Raw genomic sequence first — 24,539 nt, forward strand, 5'->3', positions numbered from 1 at the left:
CAGTGTGCACACGCACACTATCTCAAGACACATTGATGGACTCTGACACCAAACACGCATAAATACATGTACTGTAGACACATAATGTACATACTTATTATGTGCACACACACACACACCCTCCAGGTACATTGGCAGACCCCAACACCACACGCACATACACGCAGAAACATCACCATTCCAGCCCCTCTCCTTCTTTTTCACCCATGCTGTGAAATCTGGGGATTTGCTTTCCTTCAATTTGTCCCAGCTTCCAGCCCTCACTGACAATGCCCTGCAGAGGCACAGGTGCTTCATGGTGTAGGAAGAGGAGTGATTAGTGAGGAGCTAAAGCACTGCTCCAATCAGCCGGTAGCCTACTCCATCAGATGGCAAGAACTCTGTCCCTGCTGCAGTATGCACTTGTCAGTCTCTAACAGTCTGTCCCTAATACTCTCCAGCTCTATCATTGACATGTTTTATGAGTGTGGATGTGGGTATGTTTCCCTACTTCTATCACACCTGACTACTGCTGTCTACAGAGCATCATGCAAATCCTATTTAGCGTCTCTATAGAACGTAGCGAGAGCAGGGTAGAAATGGACTTTGCATATCTCTATCTCCATCTTTCATTTTCTCTCGCTCTCTCGCTCTTTCTCTCTCTGTAGGTTGTTTTGGCCTCAAGCCACATAATCAGTGGTGTAAAGTACTCGGTAGTGATTTTATCATGTACATCTTGTTGGGGCAAACCCTAAAATTAATTTGTAGATGACGCCAGCAAAGCCACAACACAGCACTAAACAATACATTAATTGCACTATAACGGTGACAAACAGTGCCCACAAACTGTTAGGACCTATATAAAGCTGTCCCAACAGCAGAGCTTTCTTTTCAGCACCATGGAGTGAATCCTTACCACTGCTACACCTGGCAATCAGCAGAGCCTTGTCTGGCAGCAAAACAGTTAATTCAGCCTCATTTACTGCCTTTAAAAAAATAAAAAACAGCTGATATGGCTGACATGCTTAAACAAATGTGGTGTCTACTGACAATTGATGTACAAACTATGGCATAAGGTGACAACGAGCGGATAAGAGGCCATCCTTAATTTTGATTAAGACATTAATAAGCGAGCTCGGACAGACATAGTCATTATAACTATTTGTTCAGCGCTTTTGAAATGTACAGTGACAGAATTCTGATCATGGACCGTTTTTTGGGTATTCTCCCTGTACACCTAGTCAAAACCTTTGGATAAATAAAAGGGGCATATAAGCAGACAATGAAAGCTCTTGCAATATTTGATGATTACATTTCTCTAAAACATGTGCACCACCAAGTCAGAACAGTAGGTTAACTTATAAGTGGGAAAGGGACCAAATTATTAGGCACATGGGCTACTAACAGCTTACTACACAACAGACACTTACTATTACTTTCTTAGCTAGAGTATACATATCTCCCTGGCATATTACATCATTTATGCGGAAGCATACAATACATTTTTGGACTCGCCTTGATGTTGTGTGGCGCGGTCGTCCTTGTGGGCAAACTGTCATCAAAGTTGAGCCTTCTTGAATGGGCACTTCTAATGTAACTCTATGGCAGCACCCAAGGGGCTTGAATTTTTGAGCTCGCTCAGTGTTCTCACTCATGGGGACACTACATCACCGCACTACGTCACTGCAAAATCTAAGACACCATGTATGTATGTGGCTTTGTTAACTCAAAGATTTTTACATTGTTTGCAAACTGATATGTGACACTATTAATGCCAAAATAACATGCAAAACGGGCTCTGCCCTGAATGACAGGTCACCACTGAAATGATTTAAGTAAAATTCTTTGACGTTCTACTTAACCCTTTGGCGCGAACCAACAGATGTCATCATTCTACAGTGGTCATTAGAACGCTTATTTAGAATGTACAGTTTCAATTGATGCAACAGGCAGCGTTTGACCTGGTAACACTGGGGTTTTTTTTCACAGAAACATTTTGCCCAAACACATTCCTTGCAACGTTATATCCTGAATGTAACCAGTTTATTTTGGGATGCAATGTTCAGACATTCACAGAATTGGTGAAAGCATAACACAATCATCCGAATCGGAAAATGTAGGCTACAGTACATTAGTCCTAGTGCTGAGGAAATGACTAACAGGAGTGGTTATATTTATCGAACTCTCGGCTGACAGAAACCATAATATGAATTAGCTAATAGAAATGACTATTTCCAGTTCATCACATCATGGGTGAGCTCACCATTGATCGAAATAATTGAGTAAAACACTTTCTAAAAATCGAAAGTGATCCGAGGATGGGTAGTTTGTGCGCGCCACCATGATTGTTTTTTTCGGGTCAACCAAAGATAAGAAGAGGAGACTATAAGTTTGGTCTGTTTTCAGTATTCATGTTGAAGGGGGTGTGTCGTCTACCATCATTCACTTATGGAAGTTTACACGAAAGATGGGTGAACCATCCCTCACCTTATTTTGTTATAACATATTTGGTCTGACAGATGTTTACCTGACACCCAGAATGCATTGTATAACGTTAACAAACATGATGCCACACATAGCTGGTAAATAGCTTAGCATTAGCTCATCATAGCATTTGGTATTTTATTAGGATCACCATTAGCTGTTGCAAAAGCAGCATCTACGCTTCCTGGGGTCCACACAAAACATGAAACATAGTTGAAGTCGAAGTTTACATACACTTCGGTTGGAGTCATTAAACCTGTTTTTAAACCACCACAAATGTCCTGTTAATAAACTATAGTTTTGGCAAGTCGGTTCGGACATCTACTTTGTCCATGAGACAAGAAATTTGTTCAACAATTGTTTACAGACAGATTATTTCACTTATAATTCACTGTATCACAATTCCATTGTGTCAGAAGTTTACATACACAAGTTAACTGTGCCTTTCCAGAAAATGTCATGACTTTAGAAGCTTCTGATAGGCTTATTGACATCATTTAAGCCAATTGGAGGTGTACCTGTGTATTGTATTTGTATTTCAAGGCCTACCTTCAAACTCAGTGCCTCTTTGCTTGACATCATGAGAAAATCAAAATAAATCAGCCAAGATGTCATAAAATAAATTGTAGACCTCCACAAGTCTGGTTCGTCCTTGGGAGCAATTTCCAAATGCCTGAAGGTACCACGTTCATCTGTACAAACAATAGTATGCAAGTATAAACACCATTGGACCAACCAGCTGTCATACCACTCAGGAAGGAGATGTGTTCTGGTGCGAAAAGTGCAAATCAATCCCAGAACAACAGCAAAGGACCTTGTGACGATGCTGGAGGAAACGGGTACAAAAGTATCTATATCCACAGTAAAGTCCTATATTGACATAACCTGAAGGCCGCTCAGCAAGGAAGAAGCCACTACTCCAAAACCTTCATAAAAAAGCCAGACTATGGTTTGCAACTGCACATGGGGACAAAGATCGTACTTTTTGGTGATCGTACTTTTTGATGAAACAAAAATGGAACTGTTTGGCCATAATGACCATCATTATGTTTAGAGGAAAAGGGGAGGCTTGCAAGCCGAATAACACCATCCCAATCGTGAAACACGGGGGTGGCAGCATCATTTTGTGGGGGTGCTTTACTGCAGGAGGGACTAGTGCACGTCACAAAATAGATGGCATCGTGAGGTAGGGAAATTATGTGGATATATCGAAGCAACATCTCAAGACATCAGTCAGGAAGTTAAAGCTTGGTCGCAAATGAGTCTTCCAAATGGACAATGACCCCCCAAGCATACTTCCAAAGTTGTGGCAAAATGGCTTAAGGACAAGAAAGTCAAGATATTGGAGTGGCCATCACAAAGCCCTGACCTCAATCCTATAGAAAATTTGTTGGCAGAACTGAAAAAGTGTGTGCGAGCAAGGAGGCCTTTACAATCCTGACTCCGTTACACCAGCTCTGTCAGGAGGAATGGGCCAACATTATCCCAACTTATTGTGGGAAGCTTGTGGAAGGCTACCTGAAATGTTTGACCCAAGTTAAACAATTTAAAGGCAATGCTGCCAAATACTAATTGAGTGTATGTAAACTTCTGACCACCTGGGAATGTGATGAAAGAAATAAAAGCTCAAATATATCATTCGCTCTACTATTATTCTGACATTTCACATTCTTAAAATAAAGTGGTGATCCTAACTGACCTAACCAGGGAATTTATACTAGGATTAAACATCAGGAATTGTGAAAAACTGAGTTTAAATGTATTTGGCTAAGGTGTATGTAAACTTCTGACTTCAACAGTACATTGGGCAGCATCCTCTAAGGTCCAGGGTTGAATAACCCGGTGGTAGTCGGCTAGTGGTAACTATTTAACAGTCTGATGGCCTTGAGGTGGAAGCTGTTTTTCAGTTTCTCTGTCCCAGCTTTGGTGCACCTGTATCGAACTCGCCTTCTGGATGATAGCGAGGTAAAAGGACAGTGACTCGGGTGGTTGTTGTCCTTGATGATTTTTTTGGCCTTACTTTGGAGATTGGATGCTCTAGGTGTCCAGGAGGGCAGGCAGTGTGCCCCCGGTGATGCGTTGAGCAGAACGCACCACCCTCTAGAGAGCCCTGTAGATACAGGCAGTGCAGTTGCCATACTATCTGGACAGGATGCTCTCAAGGGTGCATCTGTAAACATTTGTGAGATCTTCGGGGCCAAGGGAAATTTATTCAGCCCCCTAAGGTAGAAGAGGCGCTGTTGCGCCTTCACCACACTGTCTGTGTGCGTGGACCATTTCAGAATGTCAGTGATGTGTACGCAGAGGAATTAGAAGCTATTCATTTTGGATGGGGCGTGCTCCCTCTCCTGTATCCTGAAGCTCCTTCGTTTTGTTGACATTGATGAAGGGGTTATTTTCCTGGCACCACTCTGCCAGGTCCCTCACATCCTCCCTGTAGGCTGTCTCGTCATTGTTGGTAATCAGGCCTACTACAGTTGTGTCTATGATTGAGTTGGAGGCATGCGTGGCTCGCAGTCATGGGTGAACAGGTAGAACAGGAGGGGGCTGAGCATGCACCCTTGTAGGGTCCTTGTTTTGACGATCAGCGTAGTGGAGGTGTTGTTGTCTACCTTCACCACCTGGGGGCAGCCTGCACGGAAGTCCAGGAACCAGTTGCACAGGGCGGGGTTCAGACCCAGGGCCCTGGCCTTCATGATGAGCTTGGACGGTAGTATGGTGTTGAATGGTGAGCTATAGTCACTGAACATCATTCTTACATAGGTAGTCCTCTTGTCCCGATGGGATAGTGCAGTGTGATGGAGACTGCATCTGTGGATCTATTGGGGCGGTATGCAAATTGAAGTGGGTCTAGGCTGTCAGGTAAAGTGGAGGTGATATGATCCTTAACTTGCCTCTCAAAGCACTTCATGATGACAGAAGTGAGTGCTACGGGGTGATAGTCATTTTGTTCAGTTAACTTTGCTTTCTTGGGTACAGGAACCATGGTGGACATATTGAAGCAAGCAGACTGGGATAGGGAGAGATTGAATGCAGGGAAACTAAAATCCTTTTTACCATTTTTTTTTTACCTACACTACCGGTGAAAAGTTTAAGAACACCAACTCATTTATGGGTTTTTCTTAATTCTTTACTATTTTCTACATTGTAGAATAATAGTGAAGATATCAGAACTAAATATATTTGAGATTTTTCAAATAGTCACCCTTTGCCTTGATGACTGCTTTGCACACTCTTGACTTTCTCTCAACCAGCTTCAGGATGTAGTCACCTGTAATGGATTTGAATTAACAGGTGTGCCTTCTTAAAAGTTAAATTGTGGAATTTCTTTCCTTAATGCGTTTGAGCCAATCAGTTGTGTTGTGAAAATGTAGGGGCTATACAGAAGATAGCCCTATTTGGTAAAAGTCCAAGTCTATATTGTGGCAAGAACGGCTCAAATAAGCAAAGAGAAACGACAGTCCATCAATACTTTAAAACATGAAGGTCAGTCAATACGGAAAAATACAATAACTTTGTTCTTGAAGTGCAGTCGCAAATGCCATCAAGCGCTATGATGAATCTGGCTCTCATGAGGGCCACCACAGGAAAGGAAGAACCAAAGTTACCTCTGCTGCAGAGGATAAGTTCATTAGAGTAAACAGCCTCAGAAATTGCAGCCCAAATAAAATGCTTCACAGAGTAACAGACTCATCTCAACAACTGTTCAGAGACTGTGTGAATCAGGCCTTCATGGATTGAATTGATGCAAAGAAACCACTACTAAAGGAAACCAATAATAAAAAGAGACTTGCTTGGGCCAAGAAACACGAGCAATGGACATTAGACTGGTGGAAATCTGTCCTTTGGTCTGATGAGTCTAAATTGGAGATGTTTGGTTCCAACTGCTGTGTCTTTGTGAGATGCGGTGTGGGTGAACGGATAATCTCCACATGTATATTTCCCACTCTGAAGCATAGAGGAGGTGTTATGGTATTGGGGTGCTTTGCTGGTGACACTGTCTGTGATTTGTTTAGAATTCAAGGCACACTTAACCAGCATGGCTACCATAGCATTCTGCAGCAATATGCCATTCCATCTGGTTTGGGCTTCGTGGGACTATAATTTGTTTTTACACAGGACAATGACCCAACACACCTCCAGGCTGTGTAAGGGCTACCAAGAAGGAGAGTGATGGAGTGCTGCATCAGATGACCTGGCCTCCACATTCCCCCAACCTCATTCTACTATGTAGAAATTAGTAAAAAAAGAAAAGAAAAAACTTTTGGCCGATAGTGTATGTAGTCAACTTAGATTGTTACCAAATATTGTAATGTCGCCATTCTGTTTGTTTATGTTGTCTGTAAGACAATGATTTACACTCTTGTACTTTGAATGCCCAGACATACTGTCTGTCATTAATGCAAGATTTAAACAGTCCTAAATTCAAACCAGACACCCCAGTGGTATTAGCGTTATTATTGCCTCCAATCATACCGTATCACATCTTCATTTCCATGGTTTCATCCCCTTTTAGCCTGAGTTGCTCATTTGATTTGCAGCGCAGGTCGGTACAATAGCTGTTTCTGTCGCAGAATCGTTTCCTGCCTTTGATAATGCCACCGACCTCAGGAGTGGACCAAAGGATTCTGGGTCAGGTATAATCTTGCTCTGCCGTGCACCGTGGCTACTCAAATCCAACATGGCCTTTCTCTCTTTGAGCCTTTATGGCTTTGACATTTTACGATTTGTTTTAAGGCCGCCGGCATGTCCATCTGTGCTTTCTGTGATCCGTTTGCACCCAAAAACAACAAGTGACCCTATTTTTCTATTTTTTTCTTGCCCTCCTCTCACCATGGAGATAACTGGCTTGTAATTACTCCCTGATTCTGTTGGACACAATGGAAGTATGATTATGGTAATGGTGTTGTGTACGGTTAGGCCCGTTGAAGAGGCCCATTGACACAATACCCACAGCCTTAATTAAGACTTTCTTCATTTTTATTAAGTAGCTTCGCCTTGATTACAACTCAAAAGGCCCCAATGTGGCCGCTGCTGAACAATGGCAAGTGGCCATTTTATCGACAACGTAATGAAGCGCTTCGTCTGATGTTGCTGTTTTCGGTGGAAAGGAGAGGAGTGGAGCTCATTTGCTCTCTAAAGACGTGCCTTAAAGGTCCTGAACAGTCATTCTGAAAGTAGTTTTTGTTTCATGGTTAACTACCAGGAAGTTTGAAAAGACTGGCTGTGTGGGAAGGGAGCATATATTCATGAGCTCTCCTTGACTGACAGCTCTATGAAAAGCCTATGTCAAACAATTTGGATGCAGTGTTGCAGTAAAATCATCTCAAGTAAATTTGGTGATATACATAGAAATCACATCGATGATATCATTTTTTTTGTATATATATAAATCTCCCGTTTAGCATGTCGATTGGGATGCAGTTCACAGCAGCACTGAGATGAATAGGGTAATTATATTATTATATTTACTGACACCACACAGTCAAATTTTGGCACCAGTCGAGTAGCTATCTAGCTTTATAAACTAAGCCCCCCTGCAAACTTGCAGGGGGGCGGTTACAAGGTGTTACTTATTTAAATTAGCTAAGAGAATGTCATGTTACTATTGGTGTATTAAAATAACAGTTGAGGTCACCTTGTCTACTTAATAATGAATCCAAGTGTTTGTCATGGGGGAGGGGACCAGTAAAAAATGTCATACTTTGGTCATCATTCCTTGTTCTGGTTTCCTTCAAATATTATCCAATTTCATGAAAAACATGATTTGGACTGTTCATGACCTTTAATGCGCTTCCAAATGTAAGTAAACTTTGAGAAGCCTTGATCTGTGTATCACTGGGAAATGCGTGGGGAAGGGAATTAATCTGGCACGGCACCCAAAAGCGCTTAATGAAGCATTCGGCTCATCGGGTAAGAGTAACACACCAGCAGAATTAGGCGGCCAGTGCCATCTCACCTCTCTTTCTCTCGCTCACATACATCCCTCTATCGACAGCCACTGGAAACCTCTTATATTTTCCAGAGTGCCCCGAACAAAAGAAAGATGAGGCGATTAGTAAAGCTCTCCTTGCCCACTAATACACCCTCAAAGAGCTTTATAATACGTACAATGGGGAGAGAGAAAAAAACAAAGGTTCTATGGCACTGAAAGAGTAGGCTGGCACACTATAACGAATCAAAAAACGGTAGGCCTATATGCTGGCCACCATATATGGAATCAAAGAAAAATGATGTTTAAGATGCGGGAAGACGGCTTGCACCGAGCCAGGGCTGCTGCCAGTCGCCGCTGATGAATCAGACTGTGTTCAATTATAATTACTCTTCTTGTCTGGCTCCCGCTCCAAACGGCCTGCTCTTTGTGTTATTGACATTTCCGTTAATTACCCGAGTGTTGCCACCACTCCTCTCTCGATGCCTTGTTGCAACCTCTCTGCGGACATGGATTCGATTAGCCATCTGTAATGTTTTTGACTGGATGTCAAAGATTTTACAGATTTTGCATGCTTATTGTGATTACTGTGGCTTGTGGTAGAGAAATTAACATTAAATTATCTGGTGACAGCGAATTGGACATTCCTGCAGTCAGCATGCCAATTGCACGCTCCCTTAAAATTGACACATCTGTGACGTGTTGTGTGACAAAACTATACATTTTAGGGTGGCCTCTTTCCCCAGCTCAAGGCGCACCTGTGTAATGATCATGCTGTTTAATCATTTTCTTGATATGCCACACCTGTCAAGTGGATGGATTATCTTGGCAAAGGAAAAATGCTCAGTAACAGGGAGGTAAACAAATGTGAGCACAAATTTGAGAGAAATAAGCTTTTTGTGGGATCTTTTACTTCAGCTCATGTAACATGGGACCAACACTTTACATGCTATGTTTATATTTTTGTTCAGTGTAGATAGAAATGTTGTTTTGCCCCAGGATGTTCAAGCCTTTGAGAAATCCAATTCAAAGCTTTGCAATACAAAAACCAAAAGCACCGAGCACTTTTAGTTAAGGAGAGAGAGAGAGAGCTAGCGGGGGAGAGAGTGAAATGGAGAGAGATGAGAGAGGGCAGAAGTAAAGATGTTTAGTCATTGAATAGATGGTAATACATACACTCCTCCTGTATCAGCCAGATACATACAGTTGCATGCCTCCCTGAATTAGCATAATAGTTTTTATTATCTGCCAACTTCTGCTCACTCTCAATTCACTCATCGAGATTGCTGCTGGGAAAATTCTGGGTATATGTTCCTTTTTAGAGCACAGAAATAATGACACGACATGGCGTAAGGGATTTGATTCCAGTTACGTTCCATGAGGCAACCAAGGGGCAGAAATGAGTTGGTGGGAGTGATGAAACGGTGGTGGAAAGAAAAACTATTTTGCAAGGCCACACGCTTCCCCCCCAGCATCTCATACATGTATTAGAGGTTGGAGTCGCCGCTCGGGCGCCAATCTTGGTAATCGGAAGCAAATCTGGTTTAATCCCTCAGGTGCCTTTCTACGAAGCATAACACACACACACACACACACACACACACACACACACACACACACACACACACACTCATTCACACACACACACTCATTCACACACACAAACATCTGTGGCCAAACTTGCTGCAATGTTTATTGAATGAACACACCCTCCAGATGCCAGCGAGAAGACAACACAGGAGGTATCAAGGATTTGGATGTACACACCCCACGCCCAGCAGAGGTCTAACAGTCTCTCTCACAGGAAGTGACAGGATGTAATGCCATTTTAGGTGCCAGGCCAAGCTGTAGAATAGGCCTTTATTGGGCTAGTTAAATTATTTGTTTGTATGGTCATGTAGTTAATGAAATGTTTAGAGGATTTAATACTCCAGATGGGCCATATGGAGTAGATTCTGATGTTGATGGTCTCTCACATCCGACATGAAATACACTGAGTGTACTAAACGTTAAGGACAGCTTCCTAATATTGAGTTGACAATCCATGTCTCTATTGTCTCATAGGTTAAAGAAGGATTTTTAACCTGTCTCTTCCCCTTTATCTACATTGATTGAAGGGATAAAGGATTATAGCTTTTCTCTGGATCCACCTGGTCAGTCTAAGCCATCTCTGCTCTGATATCTGATTTCTCTCTCGCTCTCGCCCCCTGCAGCTACGTTGGGGACCCTGGACTTCAGTTTACTGTATGACCAGGAGAACAATGCTCTGCACTGTACCATCAACAAAGCCAAGGTGAGCATCCACAATGCTGTGTTTTGTCCTACAAGGGGAAATTGTTTCCATAGTTTGCTGTAAAACTTTTCCTTCTAAATTTACAGCATTATACTGGCACCAGAGTTGCCAACTTAATATTGTATAGATGCTGTAATGTATTTTACAGTATTTTCCTTACTCTAAAACATATTACCGCATCCCTGCTGTAAATTTACAGGGACGCTGTAATGTTTTACAGTAAGGAAAATAGTACTGTGAAATATATTACAGCATCTCTACTGTAAAACAAAATTACAGTATTCAGCTGGCAACTCTGGTGCCAGGATAATGCTCTAAATTTACAGCGAAATTCTCCTTGAAATCTAAATCCAAGATGTTTTTTCTTTTTTTTTTTACATAAAATACATTTATTCAAATTGGTAACAACATGAACAACAAACTAAACAACAAAACTGACAATAGAAGGAAGAACAGTTAGCACGTATGTAACCAAATAAGAGCATCATTACAACACTAATTTAAAGACTATTTTGTGTGCCTATGTGTATGGGGTGTGGGGGGGAGAGAGAATGGGGGGGGGGGGGGTTGAGAAGCGCTGGCTTCATCTGAGCCACCTTGTCATGTACTTTGTCACATATTGAGGGTTCATCATCTTGGGTTAAAATTGGGATTGGGTGCAATCCTAGATCTATAATCAGGTGCAACTCTATTCTGGGTAAGAGGCGGTGAAATACACAACGGGACAGTTTAGGCAGCAGAGCATCCATTAGATGGAAGTCAGTGGAGCATCAGGTGTTCCTCGTGGGGATCCGTAACAATCCTCCTCAGTTCTGATATGTCAGCTCTTCTCACCCCTAGGATAAGCATAGAAAAATAAATAATAGAATGAGAGACAGAGACCACCAGGGCTGCTACTCTGTGGGTAAAAATCCAGGGGACAAGGGACATATCAAGCTGATGTTGTTTGTGTGTGTACTTACCTCACTAGTGGTCTTCATTCAATCTCAGTGAGCTCTTGTAAGAATGGGGCAATGTAGGGGTTGAGAAGCACTGGCTTCCTCTGGGCCACCTTGTCATGCATGTTGTCATATCTTCAGGGTTCATCATCTTGGGTTGATTTGAACCAGGAATCTGTACAGCCTTTTATCCAATATAGTTTATGAAATAATTTGAGGAATTGAAGAAATACAAATACAACAGCTAGATACACCTACTTCAAATTCAAACTAACTAATGAAACATTACTATAGCCTACACAATACCACAGATTATTTTTCCAGACTCACAACATTTCTATATCTTTCTGTGACACCAAACGTTTGCACTGCGCTCAGTTCATTCTCTATGGCACTCAAAGGCTGCGGTTTAGCCTACCGAAAATCCTATCGTAACAATTATTATCTGGGCGATTTTTCTTCTAGGTTGCAAAACAAGATATTTACATGTGATTTAGAGCAGACCGAAATAGCTTGTGTCAACTTGGTCTAGCTAACTAACTAGATAGGTTAGTTTAGCTAAGAAAACATGCAGTAATTCAACGTTGGCAAGCAATAAGTAAGGGATGATCAACGAGGGGCTATGCATTCTATGGAAAATAATGAATGACGTATCTCAATACGAGTCAGGAAGCAGGTGCAGAAGGTGAGTTTAATAACGAAGCAATGCAGATGAACAAGACATAAGAAGCGTACAGAACGTAAGAGAAAACAATTACTACCTAGTGACTGCTATCATCTGAGGGCTAAATAAAGGGGGAGTAATCAAAGAGATCATGATGACCAGGTGTGAGTAATGACGGGGAGCAGCTGTGCTTAATGAGTGTTGTCAGGCCCGGTGGTTAGTACACCGGAGACGTCGAACGCTGTAGAGAGGGAGTAACCCCCCCGGAGCGGGCCGGTACAGACAGTGGAGATGGAAATCCCAGATGATGGGAATCCAGGAGGGACCTAACGGCATCGGCTGGGGTCCCCTCGATGTCCAGGGGAGATGGAGGGGTGTCGCCGGCATCCGCCAGGCGACCAGGAACCACCGGCTTGAGGAAGGAGACATGAAAGGATGGTGAGAATCGGTAGTTGGAGGGGAGTTGTCGACGAACCACTCGTCCACCGCAGGGGCCTCGGTCTGGCTCGGAGTCCACGGAGCCAGTGCCGGTTTGTATTCCACTCTGGATCGGAACCTCTTCCAAATTGTGGATATGGGACAGTGCATCAGCTTTGATGTTATTAGATCCTGGGCGATATGACAGGGTGATGTGGAATCTGGTGAAGTAAAGTGCCCACCTTGCTTTCTGTGTGTTCAGCCGCCTCGCTGTTCATATGTACTCCAGGTTCCGTTTGTCGGTGAGGATGAGGAATTGCTCCTTGGCGCCCTCCACCCAGTGCCAACTTCACCGCCAAGAGCTCCTGGTCGTCAAAGTCATAGTTCCTCTCTGCAGGAGACATTTCTTTTAGAAGTATGCACATCAAAACCATTTCTGTGGGTTACCTTGGCGTTGGGACAGGATGGTTACCACGCCCACCTCTGAGGCATCCACCTCCACCACGAAGAGCAGCATAGGAGCTGGGTGTCTCAGCAGTGGTGCGGAGCTCTGCTATTCCAAGAAGGAGACCTCAACCTGATGGAACTGGCACTTATCCGCTTTAACGTAATAGTGGTCCTCCAGGAGACGCCTCGGGACTACTAGGAAGTGAGCGATGTGATCTTCCAAGGTGGCCGAGTAGACCAAGATTTCATTGATATACATGGTGCCACCTGGTGCCTAATCATGTCCTGGAACACCTCATTCACGAATGCCTGAAACACTGATGGAACATTGGATTTTCCTTAAGGCATCACCAAGTACTTCTGGTGCCCAGACGTCGTGCTGAAGGCCATTTTCCACTCATCCCCCTCTCGGATGCGTATAAGATTGTAGTTACTTCGCCGGTCCAGCTTCGTAAATAACCAGGCCCCTCTGAGCTGTTCGATGTTGGCCTGTACCAACGGAAGAGGGTAACTGTGCTTAGAGGTAATAGAATGAGACCTCTGTAATCGATGCCACCCATCCATCCGAAAGGTGAGGGAGTACACTGCTGCAGTCTGGGCACCCTGCTGGAGTTGGAGAAGTTGCTCTCCTCCCTCTCTGCCGTCGGGAGGATGGTCGAAGACCGCCCTGAACAGAGCCATGAACCTCTCATAGGAACCCAGCTCCTCCTATCTCCTCTCTCCCAGACGGCCGTAGCCCACTCCAACGCCCGCCTGGTCAACAGGGAAAGACTGTGGCATCCTTGGACCTCTCGGTGGTGGGGGCTTCTGTCTGATTGGAAAAATAGAGGGAGCGCAATGGGGCTCTATAAGATCTGGTAAGGAAATAACATGACAAATACATATGTTACACCTGCAATTTGAAACAATACAAGGGGCTTAAAGTATCCAACTTTAATTTGGAGATCTGAAATTCAACTACTGGATTAGGCCTACCTTTAAAAATCGGACATTTCTTCAATTTAATGCTTGAAAAGTCCTTGTAATTATTGCCAATTTCTACGTTTTCCTACTCCCTTATAATTATCCGTGATAAAAAAAAAATGTATCAGTTTTTGCTTCAATTGAAGAGTGTTGCTCTACTCTGTTGCGGTAAAACCACGTGTGGTTATTATGAGGAAGACAACGTCTAATGCTGGCTTCAAATTGGCTTTCCATACACATTCTTCCAATACAAAAGGAACCTGGTTTTTATTTGCGTTCTCATTATAAAACAGTGATGGTGAGATTCAAATAGTGAGATTAATGCTACCCCTATTCATAGATGTATTATGTGTGCCACACAGGCTATTGAAAAATCACCAAGCATCCAATTCATTTCGTCAGACAAGTCCACATTATTCTCACATATATTAGAATGTAATAATAATTTGAATATCAATGCATTGGCAAGGCCTAAATAATGAATTATTCTTAAATTGGTATTGGCCTTTTTTTCTTCTTTTTGCATACTTAGTGGTGGGGGGGCTATATGTACAATTATATAAATGATACATTTGTACAACTTTGAGGTCCTTGACAATTGCAATTAAGTGCTTGAAACAGTCCCTGAAAGGCCTTGTATTTTACTTGCCAGTGTCTGTATGAAGCCTGCTTTTATTTTATCTTTATTTAACTAGGCAAGTCAGTTAAGAACAAATTCTTATTTTCAATAACGGCCTAGGAACAGTGGGTTAACTGCCTTGTTCAGGGGCAGAATGGCAGATTTTTACCTTGTCAGCTCGGGGATTTGATCTTGCAACCTTTCGGTTACTAGTCCAATGCTCTAACCACTAGGCTACCTGTTGCTGAAAAAAGGAAGAATAGTCCCAAGCCTATGTTCTTGTGTAGGTGAAGTTATGGGCCAGTTTGCGTATATTCTTCTAAGTACACATGTGGAACTGCATAAATGTAATACTTGTTTTAAACCATTTTGACACTTTTATCCCAATGTCCTACAATGGCCCCATTATTTATACACTGAACAAAAATATAAACAACATGCAACAATTCATACTATTTTTCTGAGTTACAGTTCATACAAGGAAATCAGTCAATTGAAATGCATAAACAAGGCCCTAATCTATGGATTTTACATGAGTAAGAATACAGATATGCATCTGTTGGTCACAGATACTTTAAAAAAAGATAGTGACTGGCTTTCTGATCCAGGCCCCTATCTGGTGTGACCGCTATTTGCCTCATACAGCGTGACACATCTCCTTCACATAGAGTTGATCAGGCTGTTGATTGTGGCCTGTGGAATCATCTGTCCTTGGTTGGAACACTCACTACCGAGTTCCAAACTGACTCTGGATGCAACATCAGCACAATAACTATTCGTCGGGAGCGTCATGAAATGGGTTTCCATGGTCAAGCAGCGTCGGCTCGAGTGGTGTAAAGCTCGCCGCCATTGGACTCTAGAGCAGTGGAAACGCTTTCTCTGGAGTGATGAATCATGCTTCACCATCTGGCAGTCCGGCGGACGAATCTGGATTTGGCGGATGGAAAGGGAAATCTTAACACAATGACATTCTAGACGATGCTGTGCTTCTAACTTTGTGGCGACAGTTTGGGGAAGGCCCTTTTCTGTTTCAGCATGACAATGCCCCTGTGCACAAAGCAAGGTCCGTACAGAAATGGTTTGTCGAGATCGGTGTGGAAGACCTGACTGGCCTGCACAGAGCCCTGACCTCAACCCCATCGAACACATTTGAGATGAATTAGAACCATTTTGAAAAGAAGGTCGACGACATCCGATCCTCGTTTGCTAAGTCAAACGACACCGCTGGTTCTGCTCACACTGCCCTACCCTGTGCTCTGACCTCTTTCTCCCCTCTCTCTCCAGATGAAATCTCGCGTCTTGTGACGGCCGGCCGCCCAACAACCTGCCCGCTTGACCCTATCCCCTCCTCCCTTCTCCAGACCATTTCCGGAGACCTTCTCCCTTACCTCACCTCGCTCATCAACTCATCCCTGACTGCTGGCTACGTCCCTTCCGTCTTCAAGAGAGCGAGAGTTGCACCCCTTCTGAAAAAACCTACAGTCGATCCCTCCGATGTCAACAACTACAGACCAGTATCCCTTCTTTCTTTTCTCTCCAAAACCCTTGAATGTGCCGTCCTTGGCCAGCTCTCCCGCTATCTCTCTCAGAATGACCTTCTTGATCCAAATCAGTCAGGTTTCAAGACTAGTCATTCAACTGAGACTGCTCTTCTCTGTATCGCGGAGGCGCTCCGCACTGCTAAAGCTAACTCTCTCTCCTCTGCTCTCATCCTTCTAGACCTATCGGCTGCCTTCGATACTGTGAACCGTCAGATCCTCCTCTCCACCCTCTCCGAGTTGGGCATCTCCGGCGCGGCCCACGCTTGGATTGCGTCCTACCTGACAGGTCGCTCCTACCAGGTGGCGTGGCGAGAATCCGTCTCCTCACCACGTGCTCTCACCACTGGTGTCCCCCAGGGCTCTGTTCTAGGCCCTCTCCTATTCTCGCTATATACCAAGTCACTTGGCTCTGTCATAACCTCACATGGTCTCTCCTATCATTGCTATGCAGACGACACACAATTAATCTTCTCCTTTCCCCCTTCTGATGACCAGGTGGCGAATCGCATCTCTGCATGTCTGGCAGACATATCAGTGTGGATGACGGATCACCACCTCAAGCTGAACCTCGGCAAGACGGAGCTGCTCTTCCTCCCGGGGAAGGACTGCCCGTTCCATGATCTCGCCATCACGGTTGACAACTCCACTGTGTCCTCCTCCCAGAGCGCTAAGAACCTTGGCGTGATCCTGGACAACACCCTGTCGTTCTCAACTAACATCAAGGCGGTGGCCCGTTCCTGTAGGTTCATGCTCTACAACATCCGCAGAGTACGACCCTGCCTCACACAGGAAGCGGCACAGGTCCTAATCCAGGCACTTGTCATCTCCCGTCTGGATTACTGCAACTCGCTGTTGGCTGGGCTCCCTGCCTGTGCCATTAAACCCCTACAACTCATCCAGAACGCCGCAGCCCGTCTGGTGTTCAACCTTCCCAAGTTCTCTCACGTCACCCAGCTCCTCCGCTCTCTCCACTGGCTTCCAGTTGAAGCTCGCATCCGCTACAAGACCATGGTGCTTGCCTATGGAGCTGTGAGGGGAACGGCACCTCAGTACCTCCAGGCTCTGATCAGGCCCTACACCCAAACAAGGGCACTGCGTTCATCCACCTCTGGCCTGCTCGCCTCCCTACCACTGAGGAAGTACAGTTCCCGCTCAGCCCAGTCAAAACTGTTCGCTGCTCTGGCCCCCAATGGTGGAACAAACTCCTCACGACGCCAGGACAGCGGAGTCAATCACCACCTTCCGGAGACACCTGAAACCCCACCTCTTTAAGGAATACCTAGGATAGGATAAAGTAATCCTTCTCACCCCCCTTAAAAGATTTAGATGCACTATTGTAAAGTGGCTGCTCCACTGGATGTCATAAGGTTAATGCACCAATTTGTAAGTCGCTCTGGATAAGAGCGTCTGCTAAATGACTTAAATGTAAAATGTAAATGTAACGCAGACTGCGTGCCAGACCTAACTGCCCAACATCAGTGCCCGACTTCACTAATGCTTTTGTGGCTGAGTGGAAGCAAGTCCTTGAAGCAATGTTCCAACATCTAGTGGACAGCCTTCCCAGAAGAGTGGATGCTGTTATAGCAGCAAAAGGGGGACCAACTCCATATTAATGCTCATGATTTTGGAATGAGATATTCGACGAGCAGTTGTCCACATACTTATGGTCATGTAGTGTAGCTCATAGGCAGCAGTCAAGTGGGCCTCCTCTTGTCATTACACCCCCAATTCCACCACAGTTAGTGCCCTTTCTAGGCCCCTAAACGCTGGCCTATGGCTCTAAGTGAGGCCCCTGGTGTTGTAGACATGTACAAGAGTCTCGCATGGAGATCACCAGCAGCTTGTTTTGAATCTACAGTGCATTCAGAAACTATTCAGACACCTTCACTTTTTCCACATTTTGTTACTTTACAGCCTTATTCTAAAATTGATTAAATAACAAATGTTCCTCATCAATCTACACACAATACCCCATAATGAAAAAGTGAAAACAGGTTTTCAGAAATGTTTGCAAATTTATGAAAAATAAAAAACGGATACCTTATTTACATAAGTATTCAGACCCTTTGCTATGAGACTCAAAATGGAACTCGGGTGCATCCTGTTTCCATTGACCATCCTTGATGTTTCTACAACTTGATTGGAGTCCACCTGTGGTAAATTAATTTGATTAGACATGATTTGGAAAGGCACACACCTGTCTATATAATGTCCCACAGTTGACAGTGCATGTCAGAGCAAAAACCAAGGTATGAGGTTCAAGGAATTGTCCGCAGAGCTCAGAGACAGGATTTTTTTGAGATAAAGATCTTGGGAAGGGTACCAACAAATGTCTGCAGCATTGAAGGTCCCTAAGAACATAGTGGCCCCCATCATTCTTTAATGGAAGACGTTTGTAACCACCAAGCCTCTCTTCCTAGAGCTGAGCAATCGGGGGAAAAGGGCCTTGGTCAGGGAGGTGACCAAGAACCGGTTGGTCATTCTGAGAGAGCTCCAGAGTTCCACTGTGGATATGGGATAAACTTCCATAAGGACAACCATCTCTGCAACACTCCACCAATCAAGCCTTTATGGTAGAGTGGCCAGACGGAAGCCATTCCTCAGTAAAATGCACATGACAGCCCACTTTGAGTTAGCCAAAAGTCACCTAAAGGACTCTTAGACCATGAGAAACAAGATTCTCTGTTCTGATGAAGCCAAGATTAAACTCTTTGGCCTGAATGCCAAGCGTCACGTCTGGAGGAAACCAGGCACCGCTCATCACCTGGCCAATACCATCTCTATGGTGAAGCATGGTGGTGGCTGCATCATGCTGTGGGGATGTTTTTCAGCGGCAGTGACTGGGAGACTTGTCAGGATCGAGGGAAAGATGAACGTAGCAAAGTACAGAGAGATTCTTGGTAAAAACCTGCTCCAGAACACTCAGGACCTCAGACTGGGGCGAAGGTTCACCTTCCAACAGGATAATGACTCTAAGCACACAGCCAAGACAATGCAGGAGTGACTTCGGGACAAGTCTTTGAATGTCCTTGAGTGCCCAAACAGAGCCCGGACTTGAACCCAATCGAACATCGCTGGAGAGACCTGAAAATAGCTGTGCAGCGACACCCCCCATCCAACCTGACAGAGCTTGAGAGGATACACAGAGAAGAATGGGATATTCTCCCTAAATACAGGTGTGCCAAGCTTGTAGCGTAATACCAAAGACGACTAGAGGCTGTAATCACTGCCAAAGGTGCTTCAACAAAGTACTGAGTAAAGTTTCAGAAGTCTTATAAGTTTGCACACATTTCTAAAAACCTGTTTTTGCTGTTTCATTATGGGTATTGTATGTAGATTGATGAGGGGGAAAAACTATTTCATCAATTTTAGAATAAGGCTGTAATGTAACAAAATGTGAATAAAGGGGTCTGAATACTTTCCTAATGCACTGCAGATGATATGTATGCATGTGTGTATGTGTGCGTGCGTGCGTGAGTGCTTGTGCGTATGTTTTCTGCTGCTTGCTTCTCTGTGGTTGTGTGAAGGGTATTTCCCCTGACAACAAGCTGCTTGTAGCACATGCTACTGTCCACTCTACTCTTGATCCAGACCAAGCCTTTGGTCTGTCTTCACGGCAGTACACACACACTTCAACGTGAGCGCGCACACACACACATGAATATATGACAACACAAACCCATACAAAAACACTTGCATGCACTTTCTCACGCACACACTCAAATCCTCTCCAAGAAGGGAAATCTCTTCATAAAGCGTTTTCCCTCACTGTGTTTAGTTTTTTTCCTCTTGAAGATGAAGATGACTTTTTGGGCTCAGTAGCTCACTGGGCTCTAGGACAAAGCAGGAAACATCTGTAGACATTTCTGATTTTTCTTCCCCTCTATTGCTCACCCATATTCTGTGCGACATTTACCGGTTAATGATTTCAAATTGATTTTCTGTTACTTACTGCGTGCTATTGTGTCATGGCATGGTCTGCAATAAGCAAGACAGGATGCCTGAATGCAGAGACTCAGGTGGCTCAAGGGGAAAGTCTGAAATCAAGATTTTCTACTAAATACTGCATAATTTCCACCCCCAAACAAATGACATCTTCTTCCAAATCAACAAGGTAGGGGAAAATGCAGAGCCTCTGCAATCTATTCCCCCTCCACTCGAAGTTGCAGTGGCCATTTTCCTTTTACACCTTGCTCATGATTGTCTTATTCAGGATAAGTAATTCCAATTAATCCACCCGGATCCACATTGGCTGGCTTGGGGGAGGAGTGCCAGCCAGGGAGTCAGGTCAGAAACTTGCTATGCCCTCTTTCACATACCCTCTTTTCCTCAAAGAGAACCAGCTGGCTGATCTGAGAGCAACACCTTCTTGTTCTTCTTCCAAGAACAACCCCTTCTATTCTCCAAGGAAAGATGTTAAGTCACAAAGCTAGTCAAATAAAAAGCATGAACTGGCACACACCCAGAGAAAATGATTTTTTATAGAGGTGCACACTCTACATAAACTCAGCCCCCCCAAAAAAATGTCCTCTCATTGTCAAATGTTCAGCATTCTTAACATGTGTAAATATTTGTATGAACATAACAAGATTCAACAACTGAGACATAAACTGAACAAGTTCCACAGACATGTGACCAACAGAAATGGAATAATGTGTCCCTGATCAAAGGGGCAGTCAAAATCAAAAGTAATAGTCAGTATCTGGTGTGGCCACCAGCTGCATTAAGTACTGCAGTGCATCTCCTCCTCATGGACAGCACCAGATGTGCCAGTTCTTACTGTAAGAGGTTACGCCACTCTTCCACCAAGGCACCTGCAAGTTCCCGGACATATCTTGGGGGAATGGCCCTAGCCCTCACCCTCCGATCCAACAGGTCCCAGACATGCTCAATGGGATTGAGATCCGGGCTCTTCGCTGGCCATGGCAGAACACTGACATTCCTGTCTTGCAGGAAATCACGCACAGAACGAGCAGTATGGCTGGTGGCATTGTCATGCTGGAGGGTCATGTCAGGATGAGCCTGCAAGAAGGGTACCACATGAGGGAGGAGGATGTCTTCCCTGTAACACACAGCGTTGTGATTGCCTGCAATGACAACAAGCTCAGTCCGATGATTCTGTGACACACCGCCCCAGACCATGATGGACCCACCACCTCCAAATCGATCCCGCTCCAGAGTACAGGCCTCGGTGTAACGCTCATTCCTTCGACGATAAACGCAAATCCGAGCATCACCACTGGTGAGACAAAACCGTGACTCGTCAGTGAAGAGCACTTTTTACCAGTCCTGTCTGGTCCAGCGACGATGGGTTTGTGCCCATAGGCAACGTTGTTGCCGGTGATGTCTGGTGAGGACCTGTCTTACAACAGGCCTACAAGCCCTCAGTCCAGCCTCTCTCAGCCTATTGCGGACAGTCTGAGCACTGATGGAAGGATTGTGCTTTCCTGGTGTAACTTGGGCAGTTGTTGTTGCCATCCTGTACCTGTCCCGCAGGTGTGATGTTCGGATGTACCGATCCTGTGCAGGTGTTGTTACACGTGGTCTGCCATTGCGAGGACGATCAGCTGTCCGTCCTGTCTCCCTGTAGCGTTGTCTTAGGCGTCTCAAGGTACGGACATTGCAATTTATTTCCCTGGCCACATCTGCAGTCCTCATGCCACCTTGCAGCATGCCTAAGGCACATTCACGCAAGATGAGCAGGGACCCTGTGCATCTTTCTTTTGGTGTTTTTCAGAGTCATTTGAAAGGCCTCTTTGGTGTCCTAAGTTTTCATAACTGTGACCTTAATTGCCTACCGTCTGTAAGCTGTTAGTGTCTTAACGACTGTTAAGACACGACTGTTCATTAATTGTTTATGGTTCATTGAACAAGCATAGAAAACAGTGGTTAAACCCTTTACAATGAAGATCTGTGAAGTTTTTTGGATTTATCTTTAAAAGACAAGGTCCTGAAAAGGGATGTTTCTTTTTTGCTGAGTTTATATAGATTCCCAGTAATTTATTGAGTAAAACAGTCAGAGGTAACACACACTAGGGCCGTGTTCAAATCAAATCAAAGTGTATTTGTCACGTGCACCTTTGGTTAGTGACTCCCTTTGGGATTTCAGATTCTCCAGCTGTTTTCAGTCAGTGCAAGGCTCTACACAAAACCCCATGTGTCATAATGGGCAGCAGGCTTCCTCTGCTCCGGCACCTGGCAGCGGCCTAGCGAAGCCCCAGTCCAGGGAGCTCATGGTGATTTTTCTGGCTCCCTCATCCTAGGGCTAGCCTCAAAGAGAGGCTCCATGGGAGAGAGGGAGGTGGCAGTGATGGCCTTCGTGTTTTGGTGATGATCGCCCCAAAATTGTGAGGTGCTTCGGTGGTTTGCTCGGAAGGGATTTCCGGTGGTTTTCTTTCACTGTTGCGATTGCTGCAAGGTGTTGAAGATTTTAAGAGTATCAGGTCCCACAAGGGTACTCATCATCAATTAACATAACTGGAACAAAAAATGTCAAATTAAAATAAAAACACATGCCAAAAAGATTTAAAAAGTCAAATGCAGCCTTATAAAATCTCTGCTGTTTGTTCATTGGTGGTTGGGAAATTGCACCTTTATGACTTCCTTGTTGTGACAGACAAAATTTCTGCTTCACATATAATTCAGTGATTCGGGCCACCTGGGCCAGATTTACCCTGCCAGCCCAGAGCCATACTGGGTTGTTGGGGAGAAAGCCATGACTAAGCCAGGGCAGACATTTTGCTTTGCCATACTCTGTTATATAGATATGCTTAATAATAATGTACATTTTCATTTTGACATCCTCCACGGACCAAACGTCAACACACTAGAAAATATGGTAAGATAAGCAGTTGCATGGAGTTGTTAAAAAAGCATTAGTTCCTTTAAATGTTTTGTTTAATTCTCAGAAGAGGACATTCATGTTTGTTCTCCCTTGCATGGATCCGTTATGTTAAAGGTCCAATTCAGCATTTTTTATTTCAATATCAAATCATTTCTTGGTAACAATTTAGTACCTTACTGTGACTGTTTTCAATGAAAATGGTCAAAAAGAAACAAAAATAGCTTCTTATCTAAGAACAATTTCTCAAGCAAGAATTTTGCTAGGACTATGGGGGGTGGTCTGAGTGGGGGGGGGGGGGGGGTACAAACTAAAAACTAGCTATTATTGGCAGAGAGGTTTGGAACTTTATTTCTTATTGGTTATTTACTCATTTACCACCTGGTAATGTCACCAGGCAGGCCAAAACTCCATCCCACCGATATAGGCAGACATTTCAGGTAGTCCTTTTTAACAACTCTTACTCTAAACGGGCATTATAATTTTCACAATTTCACAGTATTATTCCAACCTCATAGTGTAGAAATACATATAAAATACAGAAAAATCTCATTTTTGACTGCACTGTGCCTTTAAAGTAAAATAATAATAACCATGTGTTTCATGTATTCCAACTATTTAGCTCTAGTCATTAACATGAGCCCGTTCTCCCCAGTTAAGGTGCCACCAAGCTCCTGTGAAGTATTCATTCCCCTTGACTTTTTTCTGCATGTTGTTGTGTTACAGTCTGAATTCAAAATGTATTAAATAAATTGTTTTACTCACACATCTACACACGATACACCATAATGACAAAGTGAGAACATGTTTTTAGAAGTCTTACCTTTGGCAGCGAATACAGCTGTTGTTTCAACTCCGCTAGCGTGTCGTGAAACACACCTTCCACGTCATTCGTTATTTTCCATAGAACGCATAGCCCCTAGTTGATTATCCCTTACTTATTGCACACAAAGGGAGTCCATACAACTTATGTGACTTGTTGAGCAAATTTTTACTCCTGAACTTATTTAGGCTTGCCATAACAAAGGGGTTAAATACTTATTGACTCAAGACATTTCAGCTTAGGTTTTTAATTCAATTGTAAATATTTCTAAAAACATGATTCCACTTTGACATAATGGGTATTATATGTATGCCAGTGACACAAAATCTCAATGTAATCCATTTCAAATTCAGGCTGTAACACAAAAAAACATGGGAAAAGTCCAGGGCTGTGAATACTTTCTGAAGGCCCTGTTCATGGTCAATAATTAACTACATGATTGATGCATTTCTGCCAAGAACACAGAGTACAGAAAAAGTCCTATGTTTCTTTAATCATGCAAAACAAAGACTTCTCAAAAGTGAGAGAACAGAGGCCGGAATAAAAATCGCCAGGCGGTACAGAACGTTATTGGTCCCATTCCACAGAGCACTCGTAT

General features: G+C 43.9%; 1 protein-coding gene across 1 annotated transcript in view; it reads left to right on the top strand.

Annotated features, from left to right (window-relative positions):
• Positions 1 to 24,539, top strand: part of LOC115105315 (double C2-like domain-containing protein beta) — a 314,653-nt gene that overhangs the window by 210,933 nt on the left and 79,181 nt on the right. Inside the window, 1 exon segment of the mRNA XM_029627235.2 lies at positions 10,609 to 10,688. Within this exon segment, the coding sequence (XP_029483095.2) occupies positions 10,609 to 10,688 (80 nt within the window).

This window comes from Oncorhynchus nerka, linkage group LG22, assembly GCF_034236695.1.
Source record: "Oncorhynchus nerka isolate Pitt River linkage group LG22, Oner_Uvic_2.0, whole genome shotgun sequence".
Classification (NCBI taxonomy): domain Eukaryota; kingdom Metazoa; phylum Chordata; class Actinopteri; order Salmoniformes; family Salmonidae; genus Oncorhynchus; species Oncorhynchus nerka.